The 21,517-nt window shown below is 41.0% G+C and overlaps 3 protein-coding genes across 3 annotated transcripts in view; 1 reads left to right on the forward strand and 2 right to left on the reverse strand.

Moving 5' to 3' along the window:
• The window catches only part of avil (advillin), a 7,494-nt gene extending 495 nt beyond the window's left edge, over window positions 1-6,999 (reverse strand). The window contains exons 1-18 of the mRNA XM_020592996.1: window positions 6,940-6,999; window positions 6,720-6,794; window positions 6,314-6,510; window positions 6,123-6,231; window positions 5,927-6,037; window positions 5,014-5,219; window positions 4,815-4,893; window positions 4,466-4,564; window positions 4,216-4,369; window positions 4,003-4,103; window positions 2,558-2,695; window positions 2,219-2,377; window positions 1,921-2,100; window positions 1,273-1,430; window positions 1,034-1,178; window positions 613-801; window positions 464-529; window positions 239-343 (exon numbers count right to left, since the gene is read on the reverse strand). Coding sequence (XP_020448652.1) covers window positions 239-343; window positions 464-529; window positions 613-801; window positions 1,034-1,178; window positions 1,273-1,430; window positions 1,921-2,100; window positions 2,219-2,377; window positions 2,558-2,695; window positions 4,003-4,103; window positions 4,216-4,369; window positions 4,466-4,564; window positions 4,815-4,893; window positions 5,014-5,219; window positions 5,927-6,037; window positions 6,123-6,231; window positions 6,314-6,510; window positions 6,720-6,794; window positions 6,940-6,999 — 2,331 coding nt within the window. The remainder of the gene's footprint in view (window positions 1-238; window positions 344-463; window positions 530-612; window positions 802-1,033; window positions 1,179-1,272; window positions 1,431-1,920; window positions 2,101-2,218; window positions 2,378-2,557; window positions 2,696-4,002; window positions 4,104-4,215; window positions 4,370-4,465; window positions 4,565-4,814; window positions 4,894-5,013; window positions 5,220-5,926; window positions 6,038-6,122; window positions 6,232-6,313; window positions 6,511-6,719; window positions 6,795-6,939) is intronic.
• Window positions 7,000-10,983: 3,984 nt separating this feature from the next.
• olfml3b (olfactomedin-like 3b) lies at window positions 10,984-13,374 on the forward strand. Its single transcript, XM_020593138.1, has 3 exons — window positions 10,984-11,096; window positions 12,039-12,324; window positions 12,424-13,374. The coding sequence occupies exons 1-3, from the start codon at window positions 10,998-11,000 to the stop codon at window positions 13,206-13,208; spliced, it is 1,170 nt and encodes a 389-aa protein (XP_020448794.1). The 5' UTR covers window positions 10,984-10,997; the 3' UTR covers window positions 13,209-13,374.
• A 2,318-nt stretch (window positions 13,375-15,692) lies between these two features.
• On the reverse strand, window positions 15,693-21,134 carry cdk2 (cyclin dependent kinase 2). Its single transcript, XM_020593164.1, has 7 exons — window positions 20,569-21,134; window positions 19,877-19,954; window positions 19,654-19,774; window positions 19,359-19,529; window positions 18,956-19,057; window positions 18,648-18,851; window positions 15,693-15,921 (listed from the first exon to the last, which is right to left on the reverse strand). Exons 1-7 carry the CDS (start codon window positions 20,682-20,684, stop codon window positions 15,817-15,819), a joined length of 897 nt encoding a protein of 298 aa, XP_020448820.1. The 5' UTR covers window positions 20,685-21,134; the 3' UTR covers window positions 15,693-15,816.
• Window positions 21,135-21,517: the final 383 nt, after the last annotated feature.

The raw sequence follows: 21,517 nt of genomic DNA on the forward strand, positions 1-21,517 counted from the left end.
CACTCCAACATATATCAAGAATACTTAATTGGCTTTAATTAAATTTTTTATTTTAAAGAAATAATAGATAAAAGTTCCAAATGAAGCTTTGTTTTCTATGTCTGCTGTGAGTGGTTGCATTGTGCAGAAGATTTAACAGTTCCAGGGGCAAAGGGCATAAACAGGGTGGCAGATTGAAAGTGTATTATTGGGAACTTCATCACACACTTCATGCAGCTTCTCCTCTACACACACTCACCTCTTTCTGGGTGGGGTCAACACCTTCAGGCAGCTCCTCGGCTGACTTGTTGATCAGAGCTTCTGGTGGAAAAAACTGACAGTTTTTCTCACTTTCACCACATTTCTTCTCCTGGAAAGTCACATTAAAGGAAGAAAACTGTAACATTTTGATGACCAGTGTATCAGATAAATAACCATTTCTGTTGGCTAAAAAGCCTAAACAATCAATGACTTGACATACAACTGTAACATTAACGGGTGATGTCACGTCTCCCAGTTCCACCTTCAACTCCTCATAGCTCTTTCCTCCCTAAAAAAAAAAAAAAAGAAACATTTGTCATTTGTTTTGCTCAATGTCAATACTGTGTTTTACTGAAAACGCATAACACTCACACTCCATTTGGAGGGATCCCAGGCTGTGAACCACCCAGTGAAGGTGGGCGGCTCAAAGCCTTGCTTGACCAAGATGATGGGGGTGTCTGGATCTCTGGCACCCGGGTGGGTTTGCAGGTATTCTCGGCTTGTGTTCACCGATTCTTTGCGCTCAACCTCAGTGGCCTCTTTACCAATCCAGAGAAACACCTGAGACCAACAGCAAGAGATAATGATTGACTGATTGAGATATACCTCCTCAGAACATCTACATTTGACATGTGATCATATTCACCCTTGATACAAATGCAACTTTTTTTTCCTCTCATGACACTAAACAATGTACCTCAGTTTCTAAAGACTAGATAAAGATTGTAACTTTTATTTGGTTATAACAGCTTTTGTAAACTCTGTGAGTGTCACAGACAGTGTCGACTCATACCTGGTCCCAGGTGTCCAATAGCATGACGTCATCCTCACAGAGGTCATCCTGTGTGAAGTTAGTCACCTCGGTCACAATGAAGCGGCCCGTCTTATTGGAGCATTCAAACAGGCGTGGCTGGTGGTCTAAAACCAGCTGCTGTAATCTGCAGACAGCAACACATCACTTGAAAAACAATGCAAAAACCCAATATGTGATTCTACGGCTGCTGTAATACTCTTGAAGCTTGTTTTTATCACCTCTTGTCACTCGCGTAGAGACCTTTACCTCCCAGCAACTCCCAGAATTCAAAGGGCTCCTGCCCCTCTGCCACAAGCTCCTCTGAGACTATCTGAGAGTTGTGGTGAAACACAGAGCTGACCTCCTTCGCCATGGCCCTCTCATCTCCACTGGATCCCTGTTAACAGTAAGTCAATTACACCTTTTTAATGTTTTGATCACTATAAACATTATCATAGTTTAAAGTTTGACATTATGAACTAATCTAATTAAACAAATTAAAGTACATTAATACAGCGAGAAAATGTTTAGAGATTTGGCATTTACACTATATGGCCAAAAGTATCTCTTGCTATATGGCGCTCACTATGTGCTGGGGGGCATTGCCATGTTCAAACAGAAAAGCCCTTTTCTCAAACTGCTGCCACAAAGTTGGATGAACTCCATTGCCCAAAATATTGTATGCTGTAGCATTAAAAATGCACATACTTTTAGCCATCTAAAACATTTCCTTTATTTCATTTTTATGTAACTGCTGATTCACAGATGTGAACATACATACAAAATCCATACACTATTACAAGATAAATGCCAGAAAATAAATCATATGATATCATCACTCTATCATAATTCTGTTTTATCCTACGTTGTAACTCCATTTTCGTTACCTTTCCACACCACAGATACATTCCTGATTGGCTATTTAGTAAAAACACATCATTGGAGTTCAGAGAGGATGCCAGAGCTGGAACCTCAATGGCTTTAGTGTTGGATGGGTCGGAGCCGTGGATCTGGAACAATCTTACTGGGGGCTCTGGCTCAGAAGGCCCTTTTCTAGATGTGCCGCCCTGAAAGAAAAGAAAGGAAAAACACATATGCGCCTGCCAAAAATAATACTTAAGCAGAGCTTAGTATCAATGATAAGCCTGTGAAAAATTAAACAAACATGATGTTGCCATGTTGTACCTCAAAGACGACCATTTTACCCTTGAAAATCGCCATAAAGTGCTTTGGTTCTTTGCCCATGGTTATTCTCACTTGAACCGGCTCATTACCGTACTTCTGATCCAAGGCCACAGCCTGAAATGCTGAAGCTGCCAGTTCATCCTGTGTTGCATGACGCCCCTAAAATAAAAGGTGGCAAAATAGCTTAATTTCATTGTAAGTGACAATTAAAAAAAATCAAAAAGAAAGGGCAGTGAAGGATGAATGTTTTACACCAAAGTTTGTGAAATTTTACTGAATGATCTTAAATTATTATTGTCATTATTATGTAAGACACTGTGTGTTACAGCACATCCTCACCTGCCACATGTAGAGCAGGTAACACTTCCTGCTGTTAACAAAGTATGTGTAGAGGACCAGGTAGCAGTCTCCTCCGTAGAAGTAGCCATACCACTGAGGGTCCACAGGCACGAGCTCCAGATTCTCAATCCTCCACACCTGGGAACATCAAAAAGGTGCACTAACACTGACTGAAAATAGCAATAAACTGCTGCTGCACAGCTGCATGTGTGGCTGCAACCAGGTTATGTCAAAGCAGTTGTCCTTCTGTGATGTTACTGAGATAAGCATGGCCTGAAGTGCTGAACTTTTTATACCACAGAGAGCAGTGCATCAGTATGCTTCTCTCTCTTGTATTTAAAAATTACATTTAAGGCTAGTGGTACACTGGTGGCTTCATGGGGTGTAATGTTCTTTACACAATATAAAGCAAATTGATGAAAAGTGAAATGCAAACTTTGCTGTTCCACTAGTGAGAGATGCAAATCAAAGAACTTATTTTGTGTATAGTGTCCATTGTAGGGCCTCTCGAATAACAGTCAGACTCACATTTAGTCAAAATTGGCTCAATTTTCATTAAACTGTGCCTTACTTTGTCTGCCAGACCAAATTAACTCACTAGGGGGCTCCTACCTTTATACCTTTAAAGGGAGCTATCTTAATGTGTGACAGTAGAAGAACATGGGTGTGCTGTATGATAATGATAGCTGAATTGTGTTTGGCAGCTTCGGTTTCACAGTCCTCGCATTGTTCATGCTGACTCACTGTCACACTGTCATGGCGAATGTTATTAGTAACATCTGTACTTTTAAAACTATGACAAGTGTGAATGTATGCTGTGAAATGAGGCCTAAAGAATAGTGCACATTGCTAAAAATCTTAATTAATTAAAACATTGCCACAAACACAACCTGAGGGCGTGGGGCCTCAGGGCTGCCCACTACACCCGGTTGGTAATCCAGCTATATTTGTCTCAACTTAGTTGAACTCTGAACTGAATGCTAATGTTGACACACTAAAAAACAACAATAGTATTATCTACTCTAAATACACTGATGGGCATTTTAACAGATAGCAAATGTTTGACATACAGCTTAAACTGTAACAGTTAGCATGTTTCACTTAGCATGTTGCAGTCACCATGGTAAAATAACTGTTGGGATATTTAGTGTACCTGACATTTAACCGGTTAGCATGCTGACATTAGTATAACATCATGCTGTGTTAGCATTAATCTGATAGTAGAGCTGAGGCGGCAGTGATCAGTCAGTTTTTTTTAGGTATCCTGACCCTAAGTGTTGGACAAGTGGAAAATTTGATCTGATCATAAATGATAGCCTGATCTTTAACCATGGCATTTAGCAAATGTCATAACCAAAAAGTCAAGACTGTGTACAAAAATATTAGACTGACAGACAATACCATGTGATACCACCATCAATGTGACTAAAATTAAAACCAGATACCTCCACTTGACCTGCGCCATTGTCCACCATTCGCTCCTGTGCAGCGATTTCTGGCATGACATGCATCAGAGAGGCATCAAATATCTCCTGTCTGATGTGAGCTAAAGCAAATATAATCATAAAACTAAATCATCAAGGTGTAATTAAAAGAAACATGTACTTCTTCTTTTTTGCTGGTTGTGTTTTTTTGGATTTACAAACAAAGGCACATACCCACTTTCCCTCTTGTACTGACTTTGCCCAGACCTTGAGTTTGGTCCTTCACAGTCCACCTCTGGAACAGCTGCTTAAACAAAGCAGACTCTGCCCCATCATTCACCACCTCCACATTTGTAGTGATGGGGTATTTTTTTGCTTTGATGAACTCCTATAAAAAACCAGTCAGATATAACAAATATAAAAATAAACATGTCATGCTGCATTGCCCAAACACAAGCTCATGATAGACAGTAGTGTCGCTCACCAAAGCTCTGGTCATAGCGGCCTGTCTTTCAGCTTTGTTCGCCTTCTTCCCCTTCCATACAAAGATTTTCAGCCCTCCCTGATCCAGGATGTAGCATTCCTAAAATGACAATTACATTAAGTATAAAAAAACCCAAATATTTTTCTTGCATCACTGAATAATATATTTTATCTCCACCCCCCTAAGCCCACAAGCAGTGTGAAGAACTTAAAAACATTAGCTGTACAGAAATGCTGAAATATCAGACTAGTTTGACAGCCACACCAAGTTTTATAGTGGCGTCCACCTAGATGTGACTGTTCTACAGAGTATACACATCCTTAACTCGGACAGTGTTGCAGAAACTCACATCATGGTTGAGTAAATCCTGAACCAGTGGTCTGGTAGCAACCTCTGTGACCTTCATCTGACCATCAGCATCTGACACCCTGAAATGAAAGCACAACTGAATAAAATTGGAACCTTAACTGGACATAGATGAATTCTCATCTACAGAATACATGAGTCATTTAGGACACTGGACACAACAGTGTCAGGGAGCAGCGCACTGGTAAAGTGTCAGTTGTGCCTTCTGTTCCTGGTCAGCGGTTTCATCAGGAGGTCCATCTTTCAGCAGTGAGGATCTTACTCCAAGAACTTCATTCAGGATCTCCATGTTTTCAGGAGATTTGTCCTCTACATTACCCTCGATCACTCTGATCTCTGCCCGACCTCCCCTCTCTCTGTCTCGGATGTCTTTGGCCAGCAACATTCCCTGGGAAGCAGAGGTACGATTCACAAAGACTACACAATACAGAAATCTCAGACTGAGGAAGAAATGAAGAAATACTGGACACCATATACAGTTTGTTTTTAAAGTAAAATGTTAATGTGCTAATACCATTCTTGTTCAGTGTAGTGAAATATGCTGCCACAAGCTATGAAATGTGTTTTTTTGAATTTCTGTAACTTAACTGAAGCACCAGCAAGCATCTGTTTAAGATTTTATATGTTGGTTTATCAGAACTCTCCTAATTATTACATGACTTACACTATGTACGTTACCAACCAGCTGAATATGACATAAATAAAATGTGATGTCAGTGTAAATATTGTGCTGAGACAGTGAACCATTCAGTGCCCAGCTCTTTTTTCAGGAAGAAGGAAACGAGTTTCAACTGTGCACGCCCACAACTTTCCATACTGGACAATGATATTTAGAATTTGTAAAGGGGGTGGGGCAGCAGGCAAAGCACCCAACTCACTTGTTTTTGGTATAAAAATGCATTTAATGTGCATTTTTCTATAGAGTTAATTGGACTATAATCATTTTTATTAAGTAAACTAAACACTCACAAGATTTGTTATTAATAAAAGTTGGTTACACTTTTGTTTATCCTTGGATTCTACTCAGTTATGTTTCCCAATGAATTCTGCTCCCAACAATATGCACAGGCATCCACGCGGTCACACATATCTTACTTTAAGCCTTTCCTGTTTGTTACTCTTTGGTCCATTCCACTGAATGATGGTCTTGCCGGTGTCCAACAAAAACACATCTCCAAGGTTGAAATTCTTCCAGCTGACCTCCACCTAAAGCAAGTTAAAACAAAGCACTCTTTCTACATGACTTCCAGTGTGTCCCAGTGGTAAATGTCCACTATGAAGTGTGGCTCACCTCTGTGGCAACCACTCTTTTTCTCCCTTTGACATGAAGCAGCCTCTTAACATCATAGCTGTTGGTTTCAGTGTGCCTCATGCCTGATGCAACGCCACCTTTCTTATAGCTAAACAAGACAGGATCATTATATTCAGGATTAGTTGTGCTGTCTATAAATGATTGCTCACTGCACTAAGACTTTCACTCACATTATTCCCTGTTTGAAGTATCCCCTGAAAACATCAGACTCGTAGCTCTGAACCTCACGATGTTGGATTGGAGTGGAGCCCAAATAGTCATCGAGCTGTATGGTGTAAACAGCAGCTGCACTCTGTTCATCCTGAGAGGACTCGGAGCCGATCCAGTAGTGGATATTATAAACCAGAGTGTTTTTCACATTCTGGGTCTGGAGAGACAAGAGTAAGGAAAACAGTGGGCGTAGGGTGGTGCAAAGATGAGGCTGCTAAAAGACTAGAGACGAGAACAATTTGGCACTTTTGATTACTCAAAACACAACACAGACCTACAAACAAACTACTTTGGTCTTAGCTGAACAAACAAGACGCCCTGGCCCCCAAACCCACAATGATTCATCAGTCACCTTCTCAGACTTACAGAGAGAAGTATGTAGCAGTCACCCTCAAAAAAGTTTCCATAGGATTTCTCAGGAACTTGGACCAGCTCCATTTTCTGTTGCACAGAGAGAAGATGTCCATTTTACTTTTATATCCATCAAAAAATCTGGACAAGCAAAAGGATTTTTTTCACTTTTTAATGATAAAACTTGGGAAAACCTGAATTCACAGTTGTTTTTGTGCAACTAAAACCAAATTACCTCAATTCTCCAGATTATAATCCCAGGATTTTTAGTTACTGCCCTGAATGCGTACTCCATGTTGCTCAGATGCTTGATTTTCTTTTGCTGGGGGAAAAAGTCTTTATGAAATAACTGATACAAAACTCCACCTTCATTCATTTTTGGTGCAATAATATAATTCCCTTTTATACAGACCTACAGCAGCACTAATGTTACTATTATCTCTAGTCTCTTGATCAACTTTAGAAAATGACACAGCCAATTCTGACAGAGAACCAGTGGGATCAAGACATAACTTTCATTTCTAATCATGTTTTATATAATATCAAACAGAACATACCTGCTATTCTTATTTGAAGAGGTTCCTGTGCATGTAAATACTATCTTCTAACATCTGATTTACTATAGTAATAAAAGGTCGTCAATCCTTTTCCCCTCAGTGCCTCCAAAAGATTTGCCTGTGTTTGCATGTTGCAGGACTTTTCACAATGTTCTGCCCAATCACTGAGGAAGACATATGATCCAGTAGGCAAATGTGCTAAAAAAAAGGTTTGACTCCTATTCAAATGCACACACAGTAACAATGATCATTGCCCTCATGCCCATTAGTTTCCCAGCTCACTCGGCTCTGTACCCTTGCGTTCGCACCATATATGGATATAAGCACAGCTGCAGGTAGATACAGCAGAAGACTGCATAAATGAGCTTCTACAAAAATGGTTCATTGAACCATGCTAATTATAATTATTTATCTTCACATTTGCTGAGCTAGATCCTGAAGAAAACCACCATTATTAAAATATTGATTTTCTTGAATAACTTTCAAACTAATAATGAAATCAGTGAGATTCCAAATGGTAGGGGTAGGCTTTCATGGTCAAGGAATCATATTATGAAGGTAAAACCATCAAGAAAAAATTTCTCTTAGGTGGAATGGCATTATGGGGAAACCTTGGCAGAGCCTGTGCTCTCTGAGTGCTGTCTAGTGGTTAGTGTTATTCAGGCCCACTGCTACTTACATGTAAGTGCTGTCTGACAGGGGCTACAAAAATAGTAATTACAAAAAAATGTCTAAAAATCAATCTAATTTTAAAATAGACCACTGATCCAATAAACAGCATAGACTATAACTTCTTGCATGAATAAATCTGATGATGGTGTCCCCTCTCTGTCTCCCTGTGGGCTGACAGGTCATGCAGCAGGTCGGTAGACGGTGAAGTTCAGCGGGGATTCTTGCAAATAGGAAGGAAGTGACCTTGAAAAACTAAGAGTCTATGTAGAGCATGGGCGAATCCAGGGAGTAGCAAGGGGTGGCCACAGTTGTGGTAACTTTTTAAATCACTTAACATTTTGACATTGGACCTATTAACCTCAATGTCTTTCTGCACAGTAAACAAGTGAGCTGCTCACAGTTTCTACAGTGAAATCATTGGGGACAAGCAGCTGTGCTCAGGAAAAGCAGCATCAGGACTGATTCTTCATTTTATTTTTCAGTAAATATTGTTTCCCCTGGATAATCACAGCATTTGTTCTGGTTGTGTCAACATGAATTATTACAGGCAGTTCTTACTTTTGCATTACTGTAAGCATGGAACACTATCAGTTAAATAAATATTAAAACAACAGCATGAACCATAAATTCAGCTTACACAAACACACACCCTTGCAGTCATCACTTACAGGGTCCGTACATAGACTTACATTCATTTCTAAGAGACTTACCCTACTCTTAACTAAAGCCGACACTTGCTCTAACAGTGCCAGTAGACTGTGCGCAGGCAGACACACAGTTGTCCTGAAAATATAAAAATGCAAACTACAAAATGAAAACACTGTTTTGATTTGCAAAATCCATTTACCACTTCAGAAACACAGGGTGCAACTTATATGAAATCATACAGGAGAGACAGACTGCCCTAAACCAAATACGTGATCAAATTGTTGCTTTCTCAGTCAGTCATAATAAGTTAATAAATGCTTACATTCACAGTGTTTTCCATGTCTGTCCTCCATAGATGTGTTTCTGCTGGAAACCACATGGATACCACTAACATGAAATGTCGGAAGAACATTATGCTGTTAATTAACATGAGCACAACAAAATACACACATACACAGTAATTATCTTAAGCTCGTGTTTTTGTATAGCAAGGTGGTCTTATAAATTACAGGTGAGACCAGAGGCAGTTTTAACAGTATTTCCTTTTATCCCAGAAATTCATTGTTCACTAAGCTAACTACTGCTGTGGATGTGCTACAGACATCCTTAGTACTATTACAGCTGCTGTGTACAGGAACAGCTGGATAACAACATGCCAGACTTGTTGGTGATATGTCAAAAAATGAATCTATTTTTAAGAAGAAACATCTTACATACTTTTTGCACACCAGTTTATTAATAGTTCTTCCACCATAAGTATTTCTTCAAGACTGCAATTTCAACTGAAGGTAATAGGAAGCCTTAGCAATATAAAGACAAATTAGGGGTGTATTTTCTAAAGTATAGTCTTTAATGTAAAACTCCCTCTGTAATTTCTTGGACAGTTGATTCCTTGCTGAACCACAGTGAGGAGAAAATACATTAAGTGGGAAGTTTGTATTAAAAAATAACTTTGGAAGATAGTTGATTTGTCTAACAGACTGCTGAAGCCACATACGGTATGTCTTTAGCAGAGAAAGCAGACAGTGGATTTTGTCTGCCAACATTTACACTAGAGATGAGCCATAGGACAGGATCCCTTCACAGCCAGTGTGAACAGGAGGAGGGATTACATCAACCACTGAGTCTTTCAGTGTACATATGGGCATGTGAGTACTGTTTTAAAGTGGGCAAATGCCATGGATACTTTTTATTTATCACAGTAACTTCTTACAGAGGACAGCAACTAGGAAAAATCAAGTAAATCAAATCAAAATTTTCTGTGACCAACCTTTGCCTTTAAAACAAGAGGAGTTCTCCTCTGGGCACAGTTTTCCCACATGTCAGGCAGATTGTTCAAATGTCTTGCCCCAGTTCTTCTCTGTGGGTTTAATCTGTCTCAGTGCCTTCTTGACTTTTCATCTAATCCCAGACTGAGTCCATGATGCTGAGATCAGGGCTATGTGGGGGTCAAACCCCTTACTTTTAGTTCTTATCTATTTGTTCCTCTATTCTTCTGTCCCTGCTGGGGGTCTGCCAGTGCTCGAGAGCGGCGCGGATCTCCTTAACTTTCCCCAAAACTGTCAAGTGCACAAACAGCCAAATGCACGCAAGCATTCAATATCTTTATACTGTAGTTCAATCATTTGTCCTTATACTTCCACTTGTACTTAGTGAGGGCAGGTCTGACTCTGGCTGTATGTTTGGGATTATTGTCCTGCTCCAGATTGAATTTGGGATTGATCAGATGCCCTCCTGATGGTGATGCACAATAGATAACAAGCTAAAACATCTAAAGTGCCTAAAACTTCAGCACAGTGCTACAGTTTATATAATCTATCCCTTAATACTGTGCTGCAGCAAACATTTCATTCTAATTTGACTGGAGAATATAAATTGTCTTATTTGATTAGAATACACCCCTGTGATAGACTGGCGACCTGTCCAGGGTGTGCCCCACCTCTTTCCCAGTGTTAGATGGGATTGGCTCCAGCCCCCTCACCCCACTAACCTATTCAGGAATAAGGGAATGGAATACACAGCACACAGTCTTCCACTTCATATATGAGTACAGTGCCTCACTGACTCCTGGCTCCCACTTCCATTACCTATGCTTCCTCCTCCTACACAATGTGTGGTCCTGTGCCACATTAATGTCCCATGTTTTAAAGAACCAAAAGGTTCCAGCCCCGTCAACACCAAACATGCACTTGAGACCATACACTGGTTCGACTTTTAAACTTGTCAATCAGGTAAAGGCTGAAGCTGTCCTGACTCTGAGACTGTGCGTACTTCCATTCGCACCAGATGCTTTTGGCTCCTCCCAGACAGCTCAGTAAAACATTCCAGCCCACCTCTGGGACTCTGCTGGCACCACCACACACCCACTGCACTCCAGTCAAAACTTTACAGGATCTAAAGACTGAGCTGACACAAAATGAGAGGACTTTTCATCTTGGTTACTTTGGCCTGCTTTGCCACCGCACAGCACCAAGCACTGATTGACTATTTGGAACGGAGGCTGCTCGCTATTGAGGTAAGACTGCCCTCACCTCCCTGCCGAGCCCTGTGCTCCAGAGTCCGTCTGAAAGGAAACTTCCAGGGACAGGGTAAAGGCAATGGAATGCAGATGTGGGCAAATTTTGCAGCTAGATTAAATGCATACGGATTACGAGCTTGTCTAAGTTGAAAATGGAGCTTCAGTTGTGTATGCATAGATGATGTCAGAAAACACCAGTTTAAACAAAACATTATATTTCAAAAAAAAATCTAAAATTATACCACAGTAGAGCTTTTTCATTTGTACTGTGATCCAGTAAAAGTCATTATTTCACCAAGGACACATGGCAGATTTTTGTGATGGATAAAAATATGTCATCTATTGTTACAAATACACTTCAAGGTACAGACTGCAGATAAATTACATGCAAATGCTTGCATGGGGATCTTACCATTCAGTTATTCTGTTTAAGTACTGTGAGTTTATTTAAAAGCTGAAGTATAAGAATTGCTCAATTCTCTTTTCTGTTAGGTCTAAAGTCTTTCAAACACAATTGATTACACTTAACTCCATCAAAATATGATTCTCCTCCTCAGTTTCTAAGTCTATAAAGTAGAGTCGGACTTTACTGATCACCTCTCTTCTCTTCCCCACAGTAAGGTCAGAGGTCAGGGTCTGCTACTGGGCAGTACCCACACAGCTGCAGGAGTCATTGTTTTGTTGAAAGACACTCAAGTAGGGTGTATGCTTGCCACGTGTGGGTCGAACCTGGTTGTTTAAGGATTATTCCTACTCATTATCCTGTCCCAGTTTATTCACTGCCACTGCAAAGAGCTTAAAATGACAACTGCTTTCTATAAATGTATTTGAAAAACATATCTATATATACTGTTGAAATACAAACAGATAATTGGGCAGCCTGACCACTTGTGCTTGTGTTCAGATTTAGATTTAACCCATCTCCTTTGCTATAAACAGGACCGGATCTCTCAGTGGCACGAACAGACCACCCGTTTTGCCTCAGAGCTGCGGGAGCTGAAGCAACAGATGGTTTCCCAGCTAGACAACCTGGACAAAGAGAAAGAGGCACTGAGAATGAATCTGGATGGTTTGGGGACAAGGGTGGACCGGGTCGAGCGTGAGCTGGACTACCTGGAGACTCAGAACGGGGCTCAGCCATGTGTGGATGTGGACGACAAGCTCATAGAGCAGCAGGTGACTCTAGTGAAGGAGAATCAGAAGGCCAAATATTCAAAATTCTCAGGTGAGATATGATGTTCTTAAGCTACATTTACTTATTTGATAAACAAGTATTGCACAGACATCAGCCATCCCACTGAGCCTCTCACTTTCTTATTTCCAGACTGCAGCGACATGATCTCCAGTATAAAAGCCATGAAGATCCTGAAGCGAGTTGGAGGGCCAAAGGGCATGTGGAGCAAAGACACCGGCAGGAGCTCTGGGAAGGTTTATATTTTCAATGGGACAGATGACGACACAATCTGGGAATTTGCCTCAGTGCAAGACTTTACCCGCTCACAGGGCATGTCTCTATCCAAGAACCTGAAGCTGCCATCTCCCTGGATGGGAACAGGACATGTCGTCTACAACGGCCATGCGTACTATATTGATCAGGCTGAAGAGATAAGAGTGGTCAAATATGATATAAAGAACAAATCTGTGACTGACAGTGCAGTGTTTCCAGTGCAGGACCATGTCCCTATGTACAGCCTGACCCCTGAGACACCGATGGACCTGGCCGTGGACGAGGAAGGCCTGTGGGCCGTTTATGCCACACGGCAGAACGAGAGGCACATCTCTCTAGCTAAAATGGACGCTAACTCACTAGACATCGAGCAGATGTGGGACACAAACTGTCCGAGGGAGAACGCAGAGGCGGCTTTTGTCATCTGTGGCACTCTGTATGTGGTGTACAACACCAAGCAGCCCGGTCGCTCACATGTGCAGTGCGTGTTTGATGTCAATGGCATGGTGACCAGTGAAGATGCTCCACTGGTTTACTTTCCAAAACGCTATGGAGCTCACTCCAGTCTGAAATACAACCCACATGAGCAGCTGCTCTATGCCTGGGATGACGGCTACCAGATTCTGTACAAGCTCATCATGAAAAAGAAACTGGAAATTTGAGCTGATTTCTGCAGACCATCCACCCAAACCTCCCCCTAACCATGCATCAGCTCTTAAAGGACCAAGCAGTGTTTTCTCTAGCGCCTTACAAATCCTGTATTCTTCCTGTAACTGGTGACTATTTTTTAATGTGTGCTGCAGAATTTCAGATTTTTTAATGTGTCATATGTTCAGGCAGCTATTAGTTTCCTACCATCTAATACTGTTGACTTGTGTAATCACAGTTAAAATAAAAAATAAAAGGATAAGACTGAAGTTTTTTCCACTGTTGCATCACAACAACTGCATAACTTGGAAAACAGATGTTTTCCAAGTTGTTCACATTAAACAACTCAAGAAAGTTTCAAGACTGCCAATTGCTTTTCATATTAACGGGAAATGAATGGAAAATGCAAGTTTTGTCCAACATAGTTTGTAAAATACCCAGCAGTGATATTAAGTACACATGGTTTGTAGTAAATCCGACTTTTAAAAAAAGCATAATCACTGGAGTTCTTTTGTATTTGGATTGCAGAAACATGTTTTTGTACCTTCACACATTTTCAGATGAGAACATTAGCCACATTTCCAAATTTCTTAAGATATTATGTGTTTTCCTTATTTGAGATACTTTTCTTTTTTCTAATCAAACTGCACGGCACTTCATCTTTGCAATCATTTATGTTTACCGGTGAGTCGACTTGAATAGATTTACACGCTTTCTCTACTGTCTGCTTCCAAGCACTTGTTTCTTTTTGCTCACACAAATATTGTGCTAATATAGGACACATTATACTTTTAAACTACTATAATACACCAGATCACTCACTTTATCCTCACTGTCAAAATCTCCCTATATTACACTTTACATGCTGTTTTGCTGTATGAATATATTTCACAGCATAAATCCTGGTAGGCTGAATCCATAAGCACTCGTGGTTGTTGTTTCCATATGAAGCAAATTCACTACTGCACATGCACGCAGGTGTTCACCCTCAGGGGAAGCCCGAGTCTGAGAACCATGGCTCTGTGGGAAGTCAAAGACAAAGGTAGCAGTATGTGTAGCACTGATAATAATTCGATTCAACCAAAAGAATGTGTTGCTGCTCTAGTCAAAATAAAACATTTATAGATTTATTATATAAAAAGAAAGCTTAGTTCAGAGGATCACATCAAAAAATATTAAGATTAAATTCAATTTAGTAGCTTCGTTAATTTGTCATTCTTAAAAGAGCACCAATTTGTTTATTTTTATTTTATACCTGAGTATATCATGTATTTACCTTTTTCTAGGATGCTCATTTTCCCAGGATCATTTCCATTTACTCTAATTATGGCTTTAAAAAAATGACAAACTACACCTTGAAAAACACACAATGTGTAGAATTACAAACATATTGAAGCTTCACGGTTTCATGGCATAAAAAACACAGATGTGTCTTCTCAGCCCGTGATCCTAACCTAGAAAGAATAGCATCTACTCTGAAAACTAACCCAAACCCATTCACTACAAGTTTTTAATGTGCCTGACAAGAGGCCAAGTGTAGAAAAGTGTGTATCTGGCCAGCCAGAGATTAAGTGTTACTGTAATCTGACTTAATAATGCGAGACATTTGACTCTGTTATTATAATTTATAATAGTTTCACGTTGCTCCAGAACTGAAAAGATGATCCACTTAGTCAAACTGCAACAGACACTGCTGACCTTCCAAAGGAACCACAGTGACCAAAATCATCAGTATGTTATTTAAAACGGTTTATTTTTTTACATCGTAAATAAACAACCATAAAAAAATGTTTCATTATGTTTGGATAAAATTTATAATAAGAAAGAGGCAACAGCACATTAAATTCTGTAAAACTCAACTTACAACATGGAACATCTGAATATCACAACTGCAGGTACAAAGCTGAGAACTTCAGTTTGGTGAATAATCCTAAAATGATCTGTGAACACTTCAGCACAACCCAAAGCTGCAGTTTTAAGAACTGTTTGGACCCACACTCTGAGTTTAACTGCCAGAAAAACCAGACCACAGCTATATTCTCACACTCTTCTAGCTCCAACTGCTTTACATCAGCTGACAATGTGTTGTGTGACAGCTTGTACTGAGAGCTGTCATTCTCTCACTCAGCTGCTGCTGCTGCTCAGTCTGACAGAAAATGGCACCTGCTATTTGCACTCACAAATTTGTGCAATCCTATTCAATGCTAATGACTTGAATAATTTTGACATGGTAAAACCAATATACTGATTAAATTGTGAAGTTTAATGGCAGCCAGACACATTCTAGTTATCTGACCTGCACTCTGTCACAGGACCAATCTCAAATAACGTTTATGTTAGAGACTGCAGCTGCACATACGCAAAATAATGATACTGAAGATTACAGTTAAACATTCATAACTATTACACCATCAGAGCTGGAAAAAACTGAGACTTTCAGGGATCATTCTAATCAAAAACTGGTTTTCAGTATCATCAAATAGCCCTTAAAGAAAGGATCCAATGTCATCTGTAGTGTCCGCTAGTTTTTGTCCACTTTGGTCATGGATCTGAATGGAGGCTGAGGTGCTGCTTATTGCTGAGAAGCTGCTGGCATTAAAACAGCCTGACAGTTTGTCTGACTTAGAGTCTCAGGTGAGGAAGTGGCATGGTGACGTCACGGAAGAATCGATGTACAAGTGCGTTTTTGGCAGATAATCTTTTGTTTGGATCATACGCCAGCATTTCCTGCAAGAGGGGAAAAACAAAAAGGATAAATGTGGTTAATTAATATGTTCCATGCACTTTACATTCTGCTGACTAAGCAGGCAGCCAGCCCTGGAAGGCTTGTAAAGGTAGAGGGTAAAATGAATGAGGTAAAATATAGGGAAAATCCTGGAGGACATTTTTATTCAGTCTGCAAGAATAAGCATAGAGCAAAAGCTACACAGAAATGGTTTAAAGACAACAAGGTGAGTGTTCTGGAGTGGCTGAGTCAAAGCCCAGACCTCAATCCAATAGAGAATTTGTGGCTGGACTTGAAAAGGGCTGTTCATGCCAGATGCCCGCGCAACCTGGCACAGCTTGAGCAGTTTTGCAAAGAAGAATGGAGTAAAATTGCAGTGTCCAGATGTGCAAGCCTGACTGAGACCTATCCACACAGACTCAGTGCTGTGATTGCAGCCAAAGGTGCATCTACTAAATACTGACTTGAAGGGGGTGAATATTTATGCAATCACTTATTTCACATTACATATTATTATTTAATTGACATTACCTTGTAGAAACCTGTTTTTACTTTGACATCATGAGGTTTTTTTGTAATTTCTTTCGCAAAAAAAAAAAAGTCAAATTATATTGACCATGACTGATTTACAAAATCAATAAAAGGGGAAAATATCCAAGGGGGTGAATACTTTTTATAGGCACTGTAAGCTCAATATAAACTGCACAGTACAATAGTAAATACAGGACCAGACTAAGGCCGGAACTCGCCTGTCTGATCTAAGGGTGCAGAAAAAAAAGTCAAGGTTAGTTCTATACTGTAAATCAGGAGCCGCACCTGCGTTGTAAACTAAAAACCAATACATAATCAGCTAGTAGTGTCATCTAAGAAACACATCAAACAAAGCGCACTACCACACGCACGAACACACACACACACACACACACACACACACAGAGGCTAAAGCTGCGCTGCACAGATGTTATGCAGATCAAGCAGATAAACCTGTGGAGAAACAAGAGCAGAAAAACTGAAACAATGACAATAAAAAAAAGAGTGTCCATAGCTAAAGTCTAGACTGGCCTACTCTACATTTCTCTCAAAGACAATACCATGACCACTGCTGCTACAAGTGACAAAAAAAAAAAAAAAAAAAAAAACGGCTCGCTGATGAGAGAGGGGCTGCTGAACTGAATGAGCTACAGAGGTCCTGCTCAATGACAGTGTTCAACAAGTTTAATTATGGTTATGTGACTGACGGTGCCTGGTTTAGACAAGGTAAAACCTATATAAGCGGCTTCAAATTAGGTGTTAGAGCAGAATTCAAAACTGAACCTGATCCCCTGATGTGACAGCACGGCCCATTGTGCTTCTGCCACACTCCCTTCCCCACCTTTTCATTCTTTCAAGAATTACTGTTATGTTGCATTGGAATACAATCTAATAACCAAATACGTTCACCACAAAATATAACATTTGATGCACAGGCTATATAGGAACATAATTTTTAGAAGAGAGTGTGTCTCTTTGGCCAAGACTGGCCCTGAAATGCAGACAACATCAGAGGTACTATTTGGAAGCGCATAAAAGAGTAACAGAGCGACTGTCTCTTTTCTATAGCGTTGAGTTGACAACCTTGATTTAACAATGGAAAAAACTGTACACATAATGCAATAACTGCCAGTGGCACAACGTCTCAAATGGCGTATAGGGTCTGAACATAAGCATAACAAAACAGGCTAGTGGTTAAGGCACAGCGCAGGTTCAAATCATGGTTGCGTCAGGAAGGGCATCTGATGTAAAACGTGCCAAATGTCAACATGCAAGTCGTCAGTGTGATGATTCACTGTGGCGACCCCTAAACAGGAAAAGCCGAAAGTGACTTTCTATTACTGTGACGGACACAGACACTGATTAATATGAAGACATCCACTGCCAACCAAGTGCCTCAGCTCTGTCTGGCGGTCCTACTGTAGTCACCCACCAGCAGTTCCAGACATTAACAGAAGGATCAAATTATCAGTCGGCCTCTGCAGTAAAATACAACAAACACTGCTTCACCTGGTGGATATATGCAACACTGTGGGAGGTTTGCATACATGGTGCTTAAGGCCATTAACAAGGCGGCGCTACAATCACTGCATCGTAGCGGGGGATACACGGTAAGAGCAGGGGCCGTGCACGGACCTGTCATGGTTCCACAGCAGTCCAGTCAGCAATTTAAGATGGATGCATCTGTAACCTACTCTACCTTAGCACCAATTCTACAACTAGTGTCTGCACCGATAGATAAAAAACACCATTTAAAATCCAGTATAATGAAAACGCATGAAGTGCCGTTATGGGGCGTTAACTATGGCCCAAATTCGACAGTGAATAGCAGTGAATGCTCATGCCAACAAGGTAAACAAAAGAGAGCCTTCATCCCATGGGCATCCACATCCCAATCATCCCCTGTACGTGACTGGTCAATGCAGCGCCTTTGCTAGATGATGTCCGGTGCAGAGAAAGTTGAAACAGAATCAACTTTTTCGCCGCAAGGGGTTGCATCATTTTGCCAGAGCCCCCTGCAATGCTGGTGCCAGCTGCAGTGAAAGGAATCCTCCATAAAACAAATGGAGAGGGCTGCCTTTTCTCACATCTTTGAAACTCAGTCTGCACGCAGCCTAACACACAAACATACAGGACCAACCACCTGAGCCAAAGTACAAACTTAAAAAATTAGTGAATTGATTTTAAGTGTTCTCACTCCGAGCAGTTCTCTCCCATCCTCTTCAAGAAGAGGCACCACTTTGGATAAATCCTGTTTGGCCCACTTGGGGAAAGATGGTTTGTAGTCGGGCATTGATGTGACTCCCGGCCAGACGGTCTCATCAGGGGTGCCCAAGGTGCGGAAGATTCTGAATAACTGATCAATCTCTGAGTCGCCGGGAAATAAGGCCCTCCTGGTGATCTGCACAAAAGTGGACAATGAGGTCAAACTGCAGGTGAGGGCGTGATCCAACGAGCATCATGTCCAGCCTTTACTTTTCCCCACTGTGAAGATGAGTGCATTACCATTTCAGCAAAGATGCATCCAAGGCTCCAGATGTCGACAGCTGTGGAGTAGTATTTGCAGCCCAGGAGAATTTCTGGCGCCCTGTACCAAAGTGTTACCACCTGAAAAACCATCACAGAAGAAAGGCTGTTATTAAATATGCTACTGTCTTTGTTTGGAGCAAAGTTAGCCTTACATGTAGTGCCTAAGAAAACTAAATCTAGAAAAAAGTGAAGGCGTGTGACTGCTTTGAGCTCACTGCAACGCCCACAATAACCCAAACACCTGTCTTATTTAAGAGCTGTTTTAGTCATTCATTCCATACTGGGAATAGTAATGGATTTGCAGTTTATATGATAAATTCTTCTATTTTACAAAGGAAGCTTGTTGACACAGATAAACATGGTAGCTGTACAACTTTACCTCGTGTGTGTATGTACGGACAGGAACCCCGAAGGCTCTTGCCAGCCCAAAGTCAGCGAGCTTGATCTCACCCTGGGCATTGATGAGGAGGTTCTGTGGCTTCAGGTCTCGATGAAGGACCCGGTGAGAGTGGCAGAAGGCCAGGCCTTGGAGCAACTGGAAAAGATAACTCTAAAGACACAAGAAATATCCGGGTGAGCGGGCTCAGAAATCCATTCTTAATCCTTCTGGATTTGGAAAAAAACTATCTTAAAGACAGAGACAGATGTGTTTTAGCAATCTGGCTGAAATTTACCTTAACCAGAGGCAGGGGGATACCAGTGAGCGAGGAGGAGTCCATGAACTTCTTTAGATCCTGATGAAGGAACTCAAAAACAAGGTAGAGCTTGTTCTCGGTGTGGATGACGTCTCGCAGTCTAACACAAGTTAACAGGCACAGTGGCTTACAAACGAATAGAAGCACCAAAATAATATTGCAAGCAGAACTTAGCTAAAGTTATAAGACTACAGACACTTACTTGACAATATTTGGGTGACTGAGTTCTTTGAGAAGTGAAATCTCTCGGATGGCCGTGCTTGGTACACCCTCGGTTTCCCTGATTAAAATACATAGCAAATTAACTGGTTATTAAAATTCATTCATTAATCCCAGGTTATAATAATGTTGCTAGTTTTTTTTTCTGGCTTCACTTTTGTGTGTCTTGAGGAGGAGTTAAAGCATTCACACCAAAAATAACTGGAGGGGCAAACAACCCAGATGTTCCACAGGATAAAGAAAACCAGAGCTGCACAATCAGCAGCCTCTCAAGTTCTATGAATATGTATGACTGCATCAGCGCAGGCAGTGCAGCCAATAAATTGGCAAAGAGGATGATAAGCACACCAGTGACTGTGCTTCCTGTGGTCTGACACAAAGGTCAGGAACACTGGATACAGAGATTCACTACCACCAGCTGCTGAAGCATAGGATGGTCAATGTATGATCAATGGTACAGCATGGCACCACAGAATTACTCCAAATAAATAAACAAGGCCTTCACAAAGTATGCACATTTTTTGTACAATGCCCTAAAACTTTGTCTTGTGTCTGTAACGTTTATGGCAAAAAGCTGGTGGAGCCACATGGTCGGTAAATCGGTTACATTTGTATCAGACTGGGTAAGGCAGCTCGGCCGCCCGTGGTGCAGATGATAACTTCACGTTAACTTACGTGTCTAGCCTGATTTTCTTCAGAGCAACAGTTTCTCCGGTCACTTTGTTCTTGGCTTTGTACACCACCCCGTACGTGCCTTCTCCTATCTTTTCCACCTTCTGAAACGCATCCATTTTAAAAACACGAGGCTTGTTGTTTGTTTAGCTAGTTAGCAAGACTCCCCTCTTTGTGCTGAGGCTAACAACGTCTCGGTGGCTACGGCAACGAGTGGGGACCGACATACAGTTAACGACACGTCCAAGCTAGTTCAGGCGGTCCGGACACACCACAGCCCGGGGACAGCGGTTCTGTTGAGGATAAACTTTCTCACGTCGGGGTGAAACAATTAAAACTGTGATAAGGATCATCTGTTGTCCCGGATAGTGACAAACCGTTACTGTGTGGATTAGGAGGCTTCTCTCTGTGAAACACCGGACAAACAACACGGCAGCATTTCCCGCGTTACTCGGGGAAAGTTCGCTTTCGTGTTGACAACACACCGACTATTGGAGTCGGGCGGTGTTTCATAGTTTTGTAATCGCCTCTCCACTAGTGCCTACCTTCGTAATCGTTTGGTAATAAACTGGCACTGTAAGTAAAAAAAAAAAAAAAAACGTCGTACGTTGTGTTACAATTCTTCTTTTAGGTGATAGTGGGTACAAGTGGGGAGATTGGGTCATATTTGTCAGGATGAGAAAGAACCTTTAACAAACAACCTTCACAGATCACGTTGTGACACGACGATGACGTTTTACGTAATCATGTTTTTTTTCCTTTTATTATAGCCTAATAAAACAAACTAGAAAATTGCATTTTCTAAAGAAAATGCGTATGGATGCTGAGTGCTGAAAGATCGCCCTGAAAATGCTGAATATTTTGACACCTGAATGCTTTTGCTAGCTGAAAGCATGCTGAAGTTGGAATTTCCCATTCATTTGAATGGGGCAAGAGTTTCAAAATAAAGCTG

Source organism: Monopterus albus, unplaced genomic scaffold, assembly GCF_001952655.1.
Source record: "Monopterus albus unplaced genomic scaffold, M_albus_1.0 scaffold18.1, whole genome shotgun sequence".
Taxonomy (NCBI): Eukaryota; Metazoa; Chordata; class Actinopteri; order Synbranchiformes; family Synbranchidae; genus Monopterus; species Monopterus albus.